Here is a 20,006-nt window from a genome sequence, read left to right on the forward strand (position 1 = left end):
TGTGATTTCTTCTCCTCCCTTCAGTGCACTGCAGTAGAAAAAGTACTATTACACAATGTACTCACATGTTCCAAACAGCACTGAGTAACAGTTAAAGGGATTCTCACAAGATGCAGGCACATTAAATGGAAAAGCACAGCTCCAAGCTAAGTCCAGATCAGTGCCATGTACATCCAATTCTAGTAGGCATACACTGCTATTCTTCCTCCACAGACAAGCTGAAATACTTTATTTAGATCATGGAATGTACTGTAGCATATGCAGACATATGCCCCAACTGTGGAGGAGATGAAGGCCAGGTTGGATGGGCCCTGGGCAGCCTGATGTGGTGGGTGGCAGCCCTGCCCACAGCATGAGGTTGGCACTGGGTGGGCTTCAGGGTCCCTTCCAACATAAATCCTCCCATGATTCTAGGACATTGTACCCAATACAGTGATCATTCCTACTTCCTCCCACTGCAGATGCAAATCTCAATTACCTGGATAGTTAACATTCCAGTTTAAGTTCTAGATCTTTCTCACCCAGATGCTGCCTTCAGTCTCTTTAGAGAGTATACAAGCTTACATCCATTCCATAAATAATGTAATAGACGAATATACAACTTTAATGTAGGGCAAAAGAAAATATGCTGACATTTCACAACCAGAAGTCTCATTAAATAATCTCAACAAGGACATGAGGCGATCTGTCTCGTGGTGGCATTAAGGGGAATTTGTTACCTTTTGCTTGTTTAAATACTACTGATAGAATGCTGTATTAGCAGAACAAAAAGAACCCATGGAGCTCACCTCTATACTTACTAGGAACAGGGCAAGTTTTGAACTTCTTGAGAATTTGGAAAACTAGAGGAGAAAGGGGATGATGGAGCGTGTAACACAAATTTAAGCACAACACAATGCAAACACCTAAGCATTATACTTCAAGTTAAGAAAAGCACAATGTATAATATGACAGGGATGTGAAAGAACACACAGGGATCACATGTCCATTTGCAGGATTCTAGGGACCTCAAAGAAATGAGGTGGAAGTTTAAAAACCCCAACACCCTCATTTGTGAGCACGTTGATTCACCGATTCAGAAAGCACTTTTAAAAAAAATTGCATACTGCACAAGACTCATGTCAGTCCTCAAATCAAATATATACATTTTTAATATTTGAAATATTTACATGGTGGAACCTTTACACGATCCCATTTGTTAAGAACAGTGTTTTCAAGTCTCCTCTCCAGATACAAAGAACTAGTAACTCAAGGTCACAGTTATGTTTTCTGAACAGGTCAACCTGTATCCTTCAGTTAAATACAATATAGAGATGCTGGAACACCTTTACTTAATTTGTTTGCTATTAAGAATTTCGCTTAAAAATTAAGAGTTTTTGAGATAGTTTGCTCCCTGGAACACAGTCCTCCTGCAATCAAAACAGTTCATAGCACATTATTGATTTGTCTTCTTACCTGGGTATGAGATAAAAAATGCAGTTTACAGTACATCTCATCATTTATATCACATCAGCCTATTTATAAAAATCCATACAAACAAGGCAGTAAAATACAACCCTCTTTTTGTGGACAACAGACTGCTTACAGTAGAAAACAAAAGTCAGGGCTAGTTTTAACAGTATGGATAAAAACAAGACTTCAGCTTTGTTTGAAAACTTACGGTTTAGTTTTTGTCAACTACTACACTCAGTTACAACTCTGAAGCTTCCCAAGCATGTGCGTTTTCTTTCCTCCTTACATTCTAAAAAAAGGTTTTAAAAATTATTTCTTAAAAACAAAACAAAAAAATCAATTATTTTGGAGACAAGGGACTATAAAGAAGTGATAAAAATGAAATTGAGCAAAAGATACGCAACGTTTAAAAAAAAAAAATAAATAGCACTTACTGAGATCCTCTTCTTGTTTTAAGAGAGCAAATTAAAAGTTTCCTGCAATTTGCACTTCCTAGGAAAGAAGCAGAGTAATCTGCAGAAAATCAACTTCCAGCTTTATTGGTAGCTAAATGGGCAATGATATACCGATACCAGTAATGGTTCATGTCAGAACCAGAAGTCTGAGGAAACTCCTTTTCCAGAATTAGGTAAGGAGACCAGAAAACACACAGAACTGTTCTGTGAAAACAGCTAACCACTTAGTTTAAATTAAATTTAAATCTGTAACTGAAAATAATTCCATATTAAGTGCAAATATTTTGCAAAAGAGGGGCTTTTTTTTTTTTTTTTTTTTAATATTTACAAGAATAAAGTAACATAAGATTACCAGAGAGCGTGTACAGTAGCTGCAGCTTATAAAACATACTGGTAATTGTACCTGGTGAATTATAAAGAGAACCAATGCAGGATTTCAGATAACTGAGAAGGGCAGAAGGGGCCTCTAAGCAGAGGACAAAAAAAAATTCACATTTTCTACATAAAAAAATACAGGTCTCAAGTCTCTGAGAACAGAGAAGGTCTGAAGTCCTTGGATGATAGGGAAAAAAAAGCAAAAATTGAAATGGAACCCTAGAAGCTAGGAGAGTGCTTTATTTCACTAGACCAATCTTCTTGGCTTCTGTCTCGTATATCAACAACCTCCACATTTTGACTATGAAAACTTCAGCTTCTTCATCTAGTACCTGTAAGAAACACACATTTTATACATTATTTTTAGGTTAGGGATTCTAGTGATGATTAATTCTAGTAGACATATCACAATCTGCAGCCAGAAGAAAGATCACTTAATACCCAATTCCAATGCAGTGGAGGTAATATAATCAAAGTTAACACTGAGTGAAGGACTGGATAAACTTCCAGGGGTTTTGCCTGTCCTGCACTTATGATCTGACTTGACCTTTGTTACACTCTTGTATATACTCATTAATTAGGAACAGACTCTCCATAAAACAAATCAGAAAATGTAATTACAAGAGAGTCAACAGAAGTTCACATTTCTGGTACAGTTCTACTATTGTCAAGTCTTACCTCTACTGCTAGGGACAGAACCTTTGTTCTACATTTCCAAATACAAAGAGTTTCTCAGCAGAGTTCACTATTTTCTACCGAGAGGCCGTAACTACAATATCATGTCTGTGCTAGCATAAACTATTTAATCAAAACAGCTTTCATATGTAACTACAGTATGCACATTCTATGAACACCAAATATTTCTGTTACAGATTCCTACTAATTCACACAACTGACTACTAGCTTCTGTGCAGTGCAGAAGGTACATCAGTTAGACAATTTCTGCTTACCATGGCAACGTCATCCAGTATGCTCTGTGGTGAACTGTGAGCCATAACCTGAAAGAAATAAATGTTTTTGGTCTAAAAACTCAAAGTAAACTATATGAATGTATCAGGGGGAAAAAAATTGCTACTTCCTAAGAATTTTTAACACCTTGCACAGACAACAGTGTTTCCAATTCATTAGTTTCTAGCATTAGCAAGGCAAAATGTAGAAGTTCATTAGATTTAATTACAGTGAACGCAAGTTTATGGCTTGTTATTGAGGAACAAGTTCTAGCACGCTCCAGAGATCCAAAACAGTCTCTATTTGCTGGCTATTTGGCACCTTTGGTAAATTCCTCTTCCTTCAGCAGTGAATTTCTGCAGGAAGAGTGAAGCAAAATTTGCTCTATCATTCTAGTGCAGTTTTCCATCTGTCTTGAAGTATTTTAAGGATTTCAATTTTCTATAATCATAAAGCTGTCCTTCAAAACTAGAAAATGACGTTCTTTTTAATATAATTTAAACTTGGCAAATATTTTCTGTTTTTCACTTTCTATTACACCATACACCACTCATGCCACAAAACAATCACTCTATTTGCTTCATGCAGTAGCTCTTAAGCATAAAATCCTTAGAGTTGGAAGGGGCCACGGAAGGCCACCTAATCCAACCCCCTGCAATGAACAGGGCCATGCACAGCTAGATCAGGCCGCACAGGACCTTATCCAGCCTCACCTTTAAAGTCTCCAGGGATAGGGCATCAACCACATCACTGGGCGGCCTGTTCCACTGCCTTACCACCCTTGCTGTAAAAGATTTTTTCCTTCTATCTAACCTAAACCTAATCTACTCTCTTTGAGCTTGAAACCATTTTTCCTTTCCTGTTACCACAGACCCTGCTAAAGAGTCCAATCCCTTTTTTCCTGTAGCTTCCCTTTAGATACTGAAAGGCCACTATGAGGTTATCTCACAAGCTCTCTCTTCAGGCTGAAGAGCTCCAGTTCTCTCAGCCTGTCCTCATAGGAGATGAGTTCCATTCCACAGATCATTTTTGTGGTCCTTCTCTGGACGCACTCCAACAGGTCCACATCTCTCCTCTATGAAGGACTCCACATCTGGACACAGTGCTCCAAGTGAGGCCTCACCAGCATAGAGTAAAGGGGCAGCATCACCTCCCTTGACCTGCTGGCTACACTTCTTTTCATACAGCCCAGGATACGGTTGGCTTTCTGGGCTGCAAGAATATACTGCTGACTCATGTTCAGCTTCCCATCCACCAGTACCCCCAGACCTTTTTCAGCAGGGCTGCGCTCGATCCTTTCATCCCTCCAGCTTGTACTGGTAATGGGGGTTGCCTTGACACAAGAACGAAATCTTGGATTTGGATCTGTTGAATCTCATGAGGTTCACCTGGGCCCAACTCAAAAGCCTATCTAGGTCCCTCTGGTGTGCCAACTACACCACACAGTTTGGTGTCATCAGCAAACTTGCTGAGGGTGCACCTGACCCCACTGTCAACATCACCAGTGAAGTTATTAAAGAGTATCGGCCTCAGCGTCAACCTCTAGGGGACACCACTCATCACCAATCTCCATCCAGACACTGAAACATTGACCACCACTCTCTGGACTTGATCCTGCAGCCAGTGAAACATAAACTGAGGCAAGCCCTTATGAATATACCATGAAAGCAGTATTTAATTTGATGGAGTAATCTAAGCAAAGTTTAGTTTAAACAAATGACACACATGACCGAGAGGAATGGGAGAATGTCTTCTAGTGCTACCTTGATATTTGTCTACTACCAAAAAAATAACAGTAACTAAAAAGATTTTTAAAAAAAGTTAATTTAAAACTCACGTGATGTCTGCCTACTCTCTTTCCCTGAATTCACACACATCCAATTCTGTAAACTTAAAAATGTTCATGGCAAATTAAATATTTATCTGAAATTAAATGGTAAAATTATCAGGTACAACAACTGCTTTTGCCACCTGGTCACTTCAGATGCCCTTATGGAGTAGAGTACTAAATGTAAATAGCATATGGCATGTACAAATTGAACTTAAGCATTCAAAGAGATAACTTTTGAAACAGTGTACATACTAACCTGAAGTACATCAATCATCTCTGCTCACCAATATTATAAATTATAGAGAAGGTAAGAACAGACTGCCTTCAAGCAACAGATACTGCTACTATTCCTGCAGCTTTAACTGGCAATAAAATCCAGACTTCAAACAGACCCAGGAGATACTAACCTTAGAACAAACAAAGTCAACTAGTGTAGCTTCTTCTTCCCCAATATATTCTATTATTTTCTTGTTGATCCATGGTCTAATTCGACGTTCCATTAGCGTCTGAAAGAAAAAAAATCACACCATAATTTCCATAAATTTTATTACCCTGAAAAATTACTGCCAAAAAGGCAGCCAGAAGACCCAAAACAACAGCTCAGTGAAAGATGACTGCTCCAAAAGCGAATGTCTCATATTTTATTGGCTCACAATGTCAGAGGTGGATGTAGGTGGTATGGCAGTAAAGGTTGAACCTTCCCACCAGTATTCCATTATATATTGTTGACATGCAACAGATGACAGCAGAGGGGCAGTCTGGCAAAATAGCACAGGACATGAAAGTACATGTGATACAAAGATGTGGAACTGAATTTCTCAGTGAGGAAAAATTGCACCCAATGATACTTGCTGAACATTTATGTAGACTATCTCAGCTATAGATTTACTAATAGATTTATGTATAGACTTATTTATTAAGTGCTGCATTCAGGCTCTCGATCATCACTGGTGAAAATGCAAATCCAATATTGATGACTATGTTGAAGAACATCGTTTTGTAGCTGAGAATTTGTTACATCAAATAGTGTTTTATGCTTTTGGTATCTGTTGTACTTTCTACAGAAATAAATAGGAGTCAGTACTCTCAGAGCAACCAACAAATGTTTAAGTACCAACTGAGAACACAGTGATTTGGGTATCGGCATTTCTGACAGCCATTCAGAGACTTCTTAAGAGTTTTTTCTCCCCATTCATAACATTACTAGACAACTCAGGAGTGTTATCAACTCAAGAGACCAAACAAAAATAAGTGGTCGTACTTCAGAAAAAGAACTGAACATGGAAAAGAAATAGAATATTGAAGTTCAATTCCATTTAACAGTGCTGCTTCAATTCCCAGAGGTACTAGGAATGCTACACCTCTATTCAAACTCCAAGGTTTGCTTGGAAAAATTCAGGCTTTTTGGGGCATGGTTAAGAAATTAACTTACTGAATCCACAATTGACCAGTCAAGAGGATATGCAAAGAGCTCTGGTTTTGCTGTGGGAATCTTCTCAATGAGACTCTTAATATGTTTGCGTTTTTCCTCTGTATTGACACTGCCTTTGATGTTGCTTTTATCTTCATCTCCATAATCCAGGGGGACAAGTTTCCTTTTCCGGGGCACATCATCACTGTCTTCATCATCAAATTTATTGAAAACACTATCCACAGCAAGCTTCTTCCTTTTTACAGCATTGGGCTGGTTAGGACTATTGCAGGCACCTACAACCCATAAGACAGAATTACATATTCACGGACTGTAACTAAACCTCATTTGCTCTTCACACAGTTTTTGATGAATATCAGTTTGTGTTATATAAATGTCTAATCTCAAAATTTAGATATCTAGCTCATATATTTAGGTGTCTAGCTCAAACTGAGCTTCTTCAAGGTTCTAGAAAAATAGGCAGCTCTCCCCTATTACCCTAAAACCAATTAGCATCCCTTACTGAGAGAGGGAGACAGTAAAAGGAATTCAAACCTTGGCAGAGGCAAAGCAACAAGGTAAAAGTTAACTACAAATCCAATTGTAGGAAAAACATTAAAACTGTTAGACTAATAGCACACAGTTGCTCTTTATTCACGTTATAACATTAGTGCGACCTCAAACTGCAGCATTATTACAGTTCAAAATAATAAATGAACTAACCTTTAGCCTAACTAATACTAAAAAACAAGTATCGTTAGTTCTGGTGCTCTGAACAAAAATATTTTGTTTTTTTGAACACTAGGAAATTGCTGAAGAGCTAAGGAACTCTATGCTCATGTTCCAACTGCAATTGTCATCAATTCATTGTACTACTTTAAGAGGGGAAAAAAAAAATCTCATTTCCAGTTTCCTTGTTTAAAGGGTCTTTGTGAATAAATATGGGAAGTATCTAAGACTTAATTAACATATATTTACATTAATGAAAACTAACAAAGATCTTTACAAGAGGTGCTTAGAAACCTTCAAAGCAAAATAACTAATCTCAGTTCAGAGCTAATCCTTTAGGAGACTAGATGTCTCCTCCACTCTACATTTCAGAAGAAAAATCCATATATACTCCACATGCAGAGCATATGGATAACAATGCTTGACAAAATACATCAAAATGTACAATGTATTTGGAAAACTATGTTGTCATCTTGCCTTTTTTTTTTTTTTTTTTTTCTCCATTGCAAACCCATTTGAATGTTAACAGAAAACTGTGAACTCACCTAGTTTGAGGCTAAGTCCTATTTTGGGCCGATGCTCCTCTGGCTGCTGCTGATCAGGTGAATTTTCATGGGGGATAATAATGCCACAGGGAGATTCATCACCAGGTGTGTTAGGGGTTGCATTTCCACTAGCAGAAGAAACAGACGGGGCAGAACTAATTGGTCGTAATGTTGGTTTAAGGCAGGGCTTCTGTTCAGGCTCTTCCTCTTCTTCCTCTGGTTCTTCTCTTTTTTCTTCTTTTTCTGCTTTTTCCTCCTCTTCTTCCTCAGACTCTGGCTCTTGTTTGATTTGTGGCTGCCTACGGCGCTCAGCCTCCTGCTCCATCTACAATGAAACAGAATTAGCAAATAAGCTCTCTAAAAACAGCACTGTTCAAAAACAAATGTAAGTTAAGAATTAATATATACAACTACTGCCATTTTATTGACAATTACTGGCTAATCTAGTTTTCAAACTCCATCTAGATCTGCATCTGAAACAATTTTTCATTTCTAGTCTTCAACTGCTTGCTTGAATTTATTTATTTTTAAGAAAAAGTGAATCATGTATTAATCATTCAATCTTTAGCTTACTAAGCACATGTTAATATCAAGGTGTTTTTTTTTTTCCTGTTGGACTAACAGCTACTCACCCTCTGAAGTTCTGCATCTGGATCTGGGTGTCCTTCTGCCAGAAGGCGCTGCCTGATTTCTTCTAATTCCTCCTTTTCTCTCTTCCTATCCCGCTCATCTGCTTCCATCTCTTTCTCTCGGTCTCGGAGTCTCTTCTGAAGAGCACTACCCCTACAAAAGGTACAAAATTTGTACTTTAAAAGAACATTCCAATTATAGCTTTGTATGACAATGCAAGAAGTACCTGATACTGATGTATTACACTTAAGTTAGAGCATAAAAGCACATTGTGTCCCCTATTTTTTTTTTTTTTTTTTTTGAACAGGAAAAAATATCCCTACATTCCAGTATAAAATTTGCCTCCCATCACATTAAACAGAGAATGAGACTGCTGATCTCTCCAGGAAAATAACCAAATTTTATAAAGCTGTACGTGACAAGAACCAGTTCTGATATCTTAGTCTGATGCAAGCTTCAGTTAGTCCCAACCTGAATCTCATTCCTAATATGCTTGTTCTTGATACGATTTACAGCTTCCTTGTAGTGAACTATTTAGAAATAAGCTTCATCCTGTCTTCCTGCTTGCCCTAACCTTATTTTGTACTTACATTGACCTGTGCTGTGCCTGACTTGAAAGTTAGGTAGTAGGAAGGAGTAGCTACTCCCAGTCACCAGTAAGTAGTACTTAAGGACTTTGCCTTTTCCCTTCAGCACTTAAGCAATGCTGAAATAATTTGGACACTTATGAACCTTAAATCACCACTTAATCATTCAAACATGAAACTCCATAAACCTCTGCCAACAAACTCCACAATTTTGTTAAAATGGTAGGTGAATATTTTCTTGCCTGGAATGAACATAAAGACATACCTGTAATATTTTGGATCATCTCTGTCATCATCATAATCTTCTAAGAATTCTTTTAACCGTTTAGCTTCTTTTGCCTGCAAGACATCAAAGCATAAACAATATTATTTCTGGTTTAAAATCTAGTAATATTTTTAGAAGTCAATGCTTCAAATAAAGAGTTTTCAACAGAAAATGGAATACTATATAACATTGTGCTCACAATAAAAGCCAGGGGAAAGGATAAAGGGGAAAACCTTCAGTTATGGCATTTGTCTTCCGAAGTAACTGCTACACATGATGAGGCCTAGTTTCCCGGGGAAATGCTAAACATTAGCCTGCTTTTAGGAAGCACTAAATTTCTTATTTTGCTTGCTTGTGCAACTTTCATGCAGCTTTTGTTTTACCTATTAAACTGCTTTAACCTTACCCCAAGAGTTTTTTCACCTTAACTTTTCCATTTCTCCTCCCACTGGAAGGGAGGGAGCAAGAAACTGTATGGGACTTAAGTGCCTACTGGAGTTAAAACAATTCTCAACCACGTTTTTTTTTTGGTTTTCTTTTTTTGTTTTTTTGTTTTTTTGTTTTTTTTTTGTTTTGTTTTGAGAGGGGATTTAATTTCATGTAGAACAACGTCTTTCAATTTTTTCATTTTCTGTTTGTTTTGCAGCAAATCCCACTCCACCTCCTACCTACTCCTACTCTTTTATTTTCTCCTTTTCTGGGATAATTATGATAATTACGAAGTGAAACAGGAACATCATTCTTTAAAATAATTTTTTTAAACAAGGAAAACTATTAAACTGTGTAAGTATCCACCTTCTAAAGCTGTGATTTCAGACAACATTTCCAGGTGTTATACTGGTAACTGGCTTTAGTTCATCAGTTATGAAATAACCACAGAAATTTAGCAGTGCTTAGATATTACATAAGGTTCATGCATGTGAGAGGGCTGGAAGCAAAAATGCTGCTCTAGTTCCATTGGTATAACATAGAGAAGATAGATTTTGGAAAAATCTGATGAAAAATACAGGTTAAAGATAGAGTTGTGCACGATGGTCAAACCACAGTGCTTTTACAGCTGCCTACTTCTCAATGTCTTATGTTCACAAGGTCAAGTCACTCAGGACTCTCAATAGTAATTCTGCTTTTATTCGACATCTTTTTCATGTCTATTAACTCAAATTTTTGTATACACGCGTATACAGAATGAAAGCACTAACACTGCATAAAGATCGCAAGAAAACATTCCTTTCCAAGATGGACACGAAGAACAAGGGGAAAAAAGTCACAGGTAGAACTAAGCCTTACCATTTCCCTCCTTCTTTCTTCTTCTCTTTCAGCCTCTTTTTCATATTCTCGACTTTTCTTCCTCTCTCTGATTTCCCAGTTTTTAAGACGCTATAACAGAAGCATACAATTCAGACTCAAGCAAATTAAAAGCAGCAAAGCTACTTTTAAGATAACTATATTATTGTTTAGAAACGCATTAAAATTAAGCGTAATTAGTTATAGTTTAAGACTTCGGAACAAAGAATCCAATGTTCTTCTGACTGACCGAAATACTCTGCCCCAATTCACACTGTCAAAAGATTAAAAGTATATTTAGAAAAGGAGAGAGAGAAGAAATAGCATATTTTGTAGAAAAACAGTTACTAGAACCCAGAAGTAAATAAGGAATCTAAGAAGTTCCAACTTGCCTCTTGATACGCAGCTTCCTTTTCCCGCAGTTTCCTCTCTAACTTTCGGCGTTCATAGGCATCTTCTTCATCTTCTTCTCTGTCTCTCTTTTTATCCTTTTCTCGTTCTCGTTCCCGTTCTCGTTCCCGTTCTCTCTCCCGTTCTCTTTCACGCTCTCGTTCTCTTTCTCGTTCTCTTTCCCTGTCTCTGCTTTTTTCTCTGAAGGAAGCAAGAAGTCCAACTTTATGTACAGAGCCCTTCTCGTCCATTCAATGAAATGATGTACTTTTAAGTGTATAATGCACTACTTACACCATCTTGCAAGTTGTCTTTCTTGTGCAATTATACAGGATGATAAGCCAATACAGCAGTGAGCATAAATCAGGACTTTGAGATAAATAGTTCTTGAATATATGTAAGTAGTTGTTTGAGCACTGCAACTATTTAATAGGAGTATCTACAGAAATCAAGCGTAAGCACATAGCAACTCATTTATTAGATTATGTTTGTAGCTCTCTATATACAAGTGACAGCTAAAAATGCCACATGAAAAGGTATGCTTAATAAATCCTTCACATTTCCATGGCTTACAGATAATATAAGCCCCACTTACAAGAAAATGTAAATGTAACTGCTATTTCTCCCATGGTGAAGATGAAAATGGTAGCGCCCAGAGACTGACATTATGAGTCATAGTTTAAGACTGGAAAAGTCATTCTCTTGCTTTAAAAAAAAAAAAAATAAAATACATCCACATATGCAAAGAAGATGAAAATATTTAAAGCAAAGGATGGTGAAGACATCAGAACATTTCAAGGACAAACAAAATTACTCATGAAAAAATAAAGACTCTCGATTAAACCTGTATACTTCAGTCATGATTGGATGATGGCTGCTTACTACAGTCCTTATGTTCCTACGTTGTGCAGGAAACCAAGTACTCTTCTGATTAGTGTAGACAGAATCTTCTCTAAAATTTCATTTTCCTTTTTTTCATTCATTCATCCAAAAGGGCCATTCTTATTTTGAACGGCAGCTTCTGGGCTGAACTAGAGACTCAGAGAACACTAGAAATAACTGAAACAGACAGCAACCTTAAGTGTACTACCTTGATCTGCTCCGATCCTTGTTGCGATCCGAACTTCTTTCACGATCTCTGTCCCGATCTCTGTCCCGTTCTCGGTCTCTGTCTCGGTCTTTAGTTCGGTCACGATCCCTATCTCGCTCCCGTTCACGCTCCCGTTCCTTTTCCTTCTCTCGTTCACGCTCCCGTTCCCTTTCTCTTTCACGCTCTCTCCTTTCTCGTTCACGCTCCCGTTCCCTTTCTCTTTCTCTGCGTTCTTTTTCAATTTCCTGTCTTTCTTTCTCCTTTTTGCCTTTTTCCTCCTCCAGTTTCTAAAAACCAACAAGAGAACTTACATAGTTAATTTTGTAGTTACAGGAACCAGACCTTCCCGACGCAACACACAAGGCTGGTAATGGAGATACCAAAACCGCCACTGATTTTAAAATATTAAAGAGGGTTTGGTGGGTATTTTTGGAACTCATAAGTATAAAATCAAAATGCAGCAATCACAAGACTAGATTTCGTGCAAAAGCATAGATCTACACAGACCAGCAATCTCCAACCTTAGCAGAGCCGGGCTGGCCTCAATAAGCTGACTAAACTGCACATACACAGTGTGCAGTTGTCATAATTCAAATGGGCCACAGATTCCATTGGTCCTATAAGCCACTTGGGTACAAGCAGAGTGAACTTCTAGCTAACAAAATTTAATCCTGTTCAACAAGAATATATTTCAGTGGAATGCTTACTGGGACACTGTTTCACAAGAAGTCTCGGCAGACCGAAACAACCCTATATGAAAAGTTGGGTAAAGAAATTTTTCCACTTACACATGGTGCATGTGGTTTAACAAGGAAGAGAGCTGCAACCTTTCACCTCCCTAAAAAAATCTAACAGTTCATTGGTAAAAATTGGACTCTGCAGAATGGAATCCTTAACTTCACTGCAATATGGAGAGAGTTAAAAAAAAAAAAAAAAAAAAAGGTTGGAAATAGCTCTTTTGAAACACAGAAACTAAAGGGTTACCTGCTACAGTTTTACTAAAAATTGTGCAAAATTGCCATTTTTAAAATTTCAATTAGAAACAGTTCCTATGACCAGAATTCCTATAAGACAATAGAAAATACATCAACAGAATGATAGATAAATCCATCCTTGGAAGCAATTGTTATGTGTTAACTTACAGATGCTGTGCTAGGACATGGACCGCCAACACTGGATTAACCTTGCCTACAAGCTATGTTTCTGGGAGGAAGAGCAAGTACACGGTTCACAAATATACCAAATAACAACCAAGTATACCAAATTTCAACCTGACAGATGCCAGAATACCACTTTTTTCTTTTTTTTGAAAAAATATTGAGCAGAATAAACATGTTTATCCCCTTTGGCTCCACGTTTACCATCACTGAAATGAAATTAAAAACTGGAACAATCAAACAGCATTCTGTTTCGTTTTTTTTTTTTTTTTTTTTTTTTTTTTCTTTTCTTTTAAACAAAGCATGTAAGACAACTTTAAAAAGCAATCTTACCTGATAAATGCTCTTCTGCCATAGGCACGGGGACCAGAGAACCAACAAAGGATTACAGAAATAAAGCTAATTCACTAGTGATTAATGTATCCAGTGAAACTACTCTGCATCGATAGCACAAATACAGGCAAACCAATATTGGATACATTAAAATCACAAAAGGAAAAAGGGACTAAAAATGGTAGGAAATAGGTAGAAAACTGGTATGAAAAACAAAACTTGGATTCTACGAGATACATGGGGCTGAAAATAAATTTCTAAAGGACCATACTTTACAGGAGCTTTACAGTATTAAACCTCAGTCTAGTCAGATGCTAAACTAGGCTGCCAACTTCTAAAAATCCAACTTACCTCAAATTTCATATACTTTTAAAAAAGTTTATATACTGAAGTTGTTGATACTTACAGGTTATCTTAGATGTTCCAATAGAAATTTCTTTTGTAGAACTGCTTTTTTGCCACTCAAACTTTGTGGTGAAAAAAATTCTTTTTTTTTTTCATTTAAACTTAAAAATAACGTTTACACATGTGCAAACACACAGCCACACAGCCTTGTATATGAAAACCCATTATGTAGGTCTGCTTCCTTAAAATCCAATTAAAAAAAAAAAATCAGCCTACTTCACAATCTAAATCTGACCTCAACTTCTATCAGCCTAAACAAGAGGATCTTAAAGGGTAACGGGATGGGAACGGTATCTGATATTTTGAAGTAATGAACAGAAATGAACAAGTAGAATAATTATAAATCTTACCTTGAGCTCTCTTCAGACTCGTCCGTGCTGTAAATGGACGCCCCCTGCAATCCTGATACCCTGACAGTCTATGGTTATTGTTTTATAAACTCATACCAAAAACATGCAAAGGTTCACTGTGCTCACTAACCAGCTGCTAAAGTTTCAACAGCCCCTTTTAAAGGTTTCCAATATATACAGTGACTATTTTCAGTTTGACTCTGATGTTAAGTAACAAGAATAGCCCCCTAGTAATAAAGATTAAAGGCAGAATGTGCCTGAAAGCATCTGGAACAATGAAGCAATTTTTTTGTTTGTTTGTTTGGTCTTGTTTTTGTTAAGCATATTACTTGTTTGTATCTTAATAACAGTGGCTTGTTGGGGCTTGGAATTGAACGCAGTTCTACCAAAGTTCCACTGTGAATCAGTTTCACGCTGAATTGCTGAGCTTCTCCAGGTGATTTCTTGTAGAATTTTTCCCCACATGTTCACTGCTAACAACTCTGATCAAGTGAAAAACCGAATGCAGATACATCTAACAATGTGCAGTCACTTGCATTTACACAGATTAAGTTGCATGAAAACATGGTACCAGCTTCACATGGTAAAGCTGAGTAACGTGGGTGTACTACTTCACCTTGATGTATCTTCAAAGTTTTCATTAACGTTGATTACAGGATATTTTGAGACATGAGCATGGGCTCAAAAGAGGAGTGTACTGCTGTCTCCCTACACCAAGGGCCATTCCAGTTTCATAGGGGAAAAATAATATCAACTTTAAGCTAAACATTAAAACAAGAACATTACAGGCATAGCTGTGCTTTATGATATATCAAGTTTCATTCTACAAAGCAGAAACATTCACAGATGCGATAGCATTAATGGAAACTTGCTTAAGTGAGAGCTAAGGTGGGATTTAATGTACACAAACGTTTCCAAGCCAGTTACCCCTTTGCATATTTTTCTGAGGGGGCATCCATAAGTATAATAAAAAACAGAAGCTCATACTTACATCCTATTCCATGTTACTTTCCAAGCTGTGAGTTTCATCTTGCATTAGTCACCATATGATCTCTATCATAATGGTGGGGGTCAATGAATAGATTAGCTTTATGGGAATTTACAGTTCTTCCATGCATCTAAAGTTTGGTAAGTCTGGTAACCACTGACCTATTTTTAATCTTTCCCCCACTCTTAACTTAGAACTATTAAAATAAAAGACTTAAATTTAATTCAACTTTCAACTCTTCATAAAATCTTGGATTATGTTATAAATCTACCTACAGAAACACACTCAAGTGTATGCCTTATACTGCAGCCCCATTTAGCCTTTAGCTATAAATATCTTGACTTAATGTATGTGAAGAAACTTAAGTTGCCTTTATTCATGTTAAAGTGAGAAGACTGAAAAATAATCAGCAGCAATCAAAAGCCTTAGCATAAAGATGTCAAGGGCCACTTTAACGTGGTAATTGTCTTTTCTGACTGGTAAAGAGTTACATGTATATTAAACCTAATATAAGCATCATCTTAAGTGATATTGCAATGTACTGCTAAATTTTATAATAGTGTCTTTTTGGATTTTGAAAAATTCTAATTTGTATTAAGCGCAAAAACAAGAATACTACCTTGTGTGTGTCTCTGAATTTACTGATCTCTCTTGATATCAGGTCTCTTTTGTCTTCCTCCATTTCTATAGCATTTATATCCTCCTAAAAAACAAGGGGGACAGGAGGAGAAGCATTAAGAGCTGTTTGTACAGACATGGGAGAACAAGAGAAAAGCTGAAGGTTAGAATTTTTCAACCAGTCTTGTAAGAGATAAATAAAGTCCTTCTGCAGTACCAAACCTGACAGTCTGATGTTAATGAGTGAAAAAAAATAAAAATAAAAAAATCAGATGGACAAGAGTCACAAATCTGGCAACTAGCAGTAAACACAGTCATTGTCAAAGCCTACAATGTAAACGAACCTTGGTGATGAGTGGATAAGGTATCAGTGGGGCCACTGGAAATCTGCGGAAAATCTGCGGAAAAATCCACGGAGATTTTTTTTTTTAAAAATAGATTGCATACTACTCTGAAAAACAATGTTTTGTATGTTTGTACTATAAAGCAATATCGTATTGCTGTGATCTTATTTCTTGATTCAACAAAATTACAGAAGAACCTCGCTAATTCTCCCTTCTCTGAACTACTTCAATAGGCAGTGAGGTCTCGTATTATTAAGACTTCACTGAATTATCAAGTATACTACAGGATATTAGTATGCTATGAAAACATCATAAACAAGACTAAGCTACACTTGCCAATACAATCAGTATATTTGTGGTGCACGAGTCTTGACTTACTCGCTAATTCGCAGAATTTGGTAAGTTGCACCTACTAACTAGTAGTGCGAATTAGCGAGGTTCCCCCGTGCTCGAAATTGAAAAACAGATTCCACTCACTCTCAGTTCCCCGCACACATTTTCAGCTCCCCCATATCAGACATGCCTTCACCCATAAGAACTAACACCAGACTCAGTTTCTAACATCAGTGGGAGTTTTCTTCGCACCCCTGCCCTTCAGGGCACAAAAGCCCCAAAGCTAGCAAGCTTCCCCACCCCCCACACATACATATCTGCATCCATCTTCCCTTTCCCACCAGACCACAGTCCTCCTTTCTCTTTTATGGCCAAGAGAACAATGAGCTAGGACCATCTCTTCACTCCCACCTCTATCCACACAGGCCAATGATGGCAACTTCAAATTTCTTTTCCTTCTTCCCAATACGGGAGGAATGATGGGGTAAAATTTCAATGCACAAGTGCTAAGAGCATATGTTATCCACTTGACTAGCTCAGATTGGTCAAATTTTACTTCACAGAAAACTAGCAGAGTGCCTTTCTGTCCCAGTGACATACTCAGCACTCGACTCTTTCAAGACTGATGCCTTCTTACAGCATGTAACTACCTGTCCTTATTCATCGCCATATAAATGTACTCACAGGACAATTTACATTTTAACAATGCAACTAACAAAAAACAGCTGATAGCATTAGACAGTGACTTATTTGTTAATTCTCATCCAAGAAAGCATCTTCTCCCAAAGGAAGGGAGAGAAAAGAAAGACAAATTCTCAGCTCAGCACTCTTATGCCTTGGGTTAGCCATGGCTAATAATGTTATGGGGAAGATACATTCACTCCCTGAGGGAGATGTTACTTCTTGCACCACACTTATACTCCATAAATATCTGAAACTGCATTATTGACTTTGGCATAAGTACTTTACGGAAGACTTAAGTGTGTAAAAATCTTGGTCAAACAATTCTCCAATCTTTCATATTAGGTGCAGAATGGCAAGTGTAAGACTCCATTTTCCCATGGTTAGAAATTTGGCTGGAAAAGCTAAGTCTGAGTTTGTTCATTCTTAATCCCTCTTCTCCAGAGTTTGTTTTAAACCAACAAAAAGGTCATTCACAGAAGCAGGTCTAAAACCAGAACATTCATTCCTGCTTAACAACTTTTTTTTTGCATTTACACAATATAGTAAAACCAGCTGAAAAATTCCAGCCAAATTGACACATGCGTGTAAAAGTGATTTTGTAAAGTAGGAAGATTATAATATGCCTTTCATCCCTGAAGGATCCTTCCAAAATTTGTGAGGCACACACATATCACACATATATAGCTAATGAAGTTCGTCCACATGCGGAGAAACAGCTGCAACCAAGTTGGATCAAGGTACACTAAAGAAATGCATACCACAAGGAAAGAGAGAAATTTGTCAAAAACTACCAGAGCAAATCCCTGCACATTACAAAAGTGCCCTGGCATTATTCAATGGAAATGCAAAGTATGCAGAAAGTTTTTACAGTTGTTTTTAAAGTTCTCATCTGAAAAACCTACATGCACATGCAGTTTAAACTGCACTCAATTCAGTATTTCCACCTTCAGAGGGATGAAAGGTCAATTCAAACCTGCCCAGATTCAAAACTGTTGTTCCAAGAAGCTTAGGTGCTTAGATTCCTTAACTATCCTGAAAGGACAGTTTCTATAACTGACTAGTTTTCAGCATAAAACATGAAACTGTTGCTGACATCAATGCTTGATCTGGTTTCTCATCATGAGTTTAGGTTAAAAGCGTTTGCACAAGGTTTGGCCATTATTTAAAGGTGAGTTGAAGAAAAATCTGCTTTGTCCAAAATCAAAACACATACGTCCTCCTTCTTTTCCTTTTTCTTCTTCCTGGGGTGAGAGTCAGATTCCTGGGAGGGGGCATTGAGCTCGCTGGAATATTCTCGTATTAAGACATCAATGGCCCCTTTAATTATCTGATCTCTTCTCTTCGTTTCCTCATCCAGTGCTTCATCATCATCATTTGTAGTCTCTGGTCTGGAATTCTAAGGAAAAACAACAAGGTAACAGGAATCAACAAATTGAGAATAACATTAGTTTTACTTTAGAAGTTCAACTTTTGTCATCTCATTAATTTAAACAGTTTTTACTAGAATAACCTCCAAGTAGTAACTAACTGCTTTATTTTTACTCAAATCTTTTCACACTAGCAGTAATAAAAGGATCACAGTTTTACTTGCAGAATGACAGTTGAGAGCACACATAGGATTGCAAAATAAAATAGAACAGATAGTGTGTGACTAAGGAAAAAGAGCACACATAGAAAGGCAATCATTATAGTTCCCCTCATGGTCAAAAGCTTCTGCCCTGTTTCCTTCACAACCTTTAACCTGTTTCAGAATCAGTTCCTCAACACCTACTGAGGTGCCATGCGATATAAATGTCTGCCTATAACTTTAAAGTTGCAAGTTATTAACAGAGAATTATACTGAATAAACTTTGTTAGATAAGTATTCCTTGCACAGCAAACATTTTCTTAGCATTGCTGACTAGTTCCAGAGAACTGACACAGTTCCTCTCTTCTGTTTTCCCCTTTCCACCTTAGTGACTAAAGGGAACAAACATAATATTCATTTAACTAATAAATTCCATACAACAAGGTGAAACAGCAATCTGCACACTGAGCAAGACAGCTCACCTCTCAATCCCTTCAGTCTTTTTTTTTTAAAAAAGGAATCTCACGCAAGATTCCAGCTGAGTGTCACTAAGCAATAGGGGGTAAATGGAATGAGAAAAGAATTGTTAGAGCAGCAGCTAAGGGTGAGGGGGGGAAGGGAAGATTCATTTGGATTTAAGAGATGCCAGGCCAAGGAGGAGCAAACTGAAAAGAGCTAGAAGGCAATAACAGAGAGTGGAACTGAAAAGGTCGAAGCAGAAGTGATCAGGTAGAGAAGGTAACTAGATAAAGATTTGTTTGATGTGCCCTGAAGAAATTCTGTATTAGTGTATGTTTGATTTCTTTAAAATTTTGAAGAAAAGATGCAGCACCTGCGTATCAATGATGGTATGAAAAGAACCTCAAGCAGTATGATTAAAATATACTTTATCAACATTCCTTGGCAATTCTCAGTCTTTCTTCACAGCACTACAATGAAAAAGATGTTTGGAGCTAGTATCACTAATTCTACATTTCCAAAAAACTGGCACCCACTCTTATCATCATAAAAAAAAAATTTCAAAGCTGCAAATAGCACTCTCTACTTTATTAAATCAACTGCCCCCAAAACCCACAGGAGCTCACGGAAACTGAAATTCATTAATTGTACAAAAGCTTCACTGATGTTTTAAACCCATTAGTATTACAAGTGATGCTAAGAGGAAAGAAGGAAGTCTGAATGGAAGAGGGCAAACAAATCTGTATCTAGGTTCACAGCTAATGTATTACTTCATT

The 20,006-nt window shown here is 37.3% G+C and overlaps 1 protein-coding gene across 3 annotated transcripts in view; it reads right to left on the reverse strand.

Moving 5' to 3' along the window:
• Positions 1-1,121: 1,121 nt before the first annotated feature.
• Positions 1,122-20,006, reverse strand: part of RBM25 (RNA binding motif protein 25) — a 33,081-nt gene continuing 14,196 nt past the window's right edge. For 2 of the 3 annotated variants that reach the window (XM_042864014.1, XM_042864022.1), the window contains exons 7-19: positions 18,418-18,600; positions 16,188-16,241; positions 15,845-15,928; positions 11,993-12,279; positions 10,905-11,103; positions 10,516-10,605; positions 9,229-9,302; positions 8,379-8,529; positions 7,747-8,071; positions 6,494-6,768; positions 5,469-5,567; positions 3,233-3,280; positions 1,122-2,614 (exon numbers count right to left, since the gene is read on the reverse strand). In XM_042864014.1, the coding sequence (XP_042719948.1) occupies positions 2,522-2,614; positions 3,233-3,280; positions 5,469-5,567; positions 6,494-6,768; positions 7,747-8,071; positions 8,379-8,529; positions 9,229-9,302; positions 10,516-10,605; positions 10,905-11,103; positions 11,993-12,279; positions 15,845-15,928; positions 16,188-16,241; positions 18,418-18,600 (1,962 nt within the window). In that variant the 3' untranslated portion in view covers positions 1,122-2,521. The remainder of the gene's footprint in view (positions 2,615-3,232; positions 3,281-5,468; positions 5,568-6,493; positions 6,769-7,746; positions 8,072-8,378; positions 8,530-9,228; positions 9,303-10,515; positions 10,606-10,904; positions 11,104-11,992; positions 12,280-15,844; positions 15,929-16,187; positions 16,242-18,417; positions 18,601-20,006) is intronic. The other variant, XM_042864030.1, reaches the window with a different exon arrangement.

This window comes from Lagopus leucura, unplaced genomic scaffold (genome assembly GCF_019238085.1).
Source record: "Lagopus leucura isolate 7727_CA_CO unplaced genomic scaffold, USGS_WTPT01 Super-Scaffold_1, whole genome shotgun sequence".
Lineage (NCBI taxonomy): Eukaryota > Metazoa > Chordata > Aves > Galliformes > Phasianidae > Lagopus > Lagopus leucura.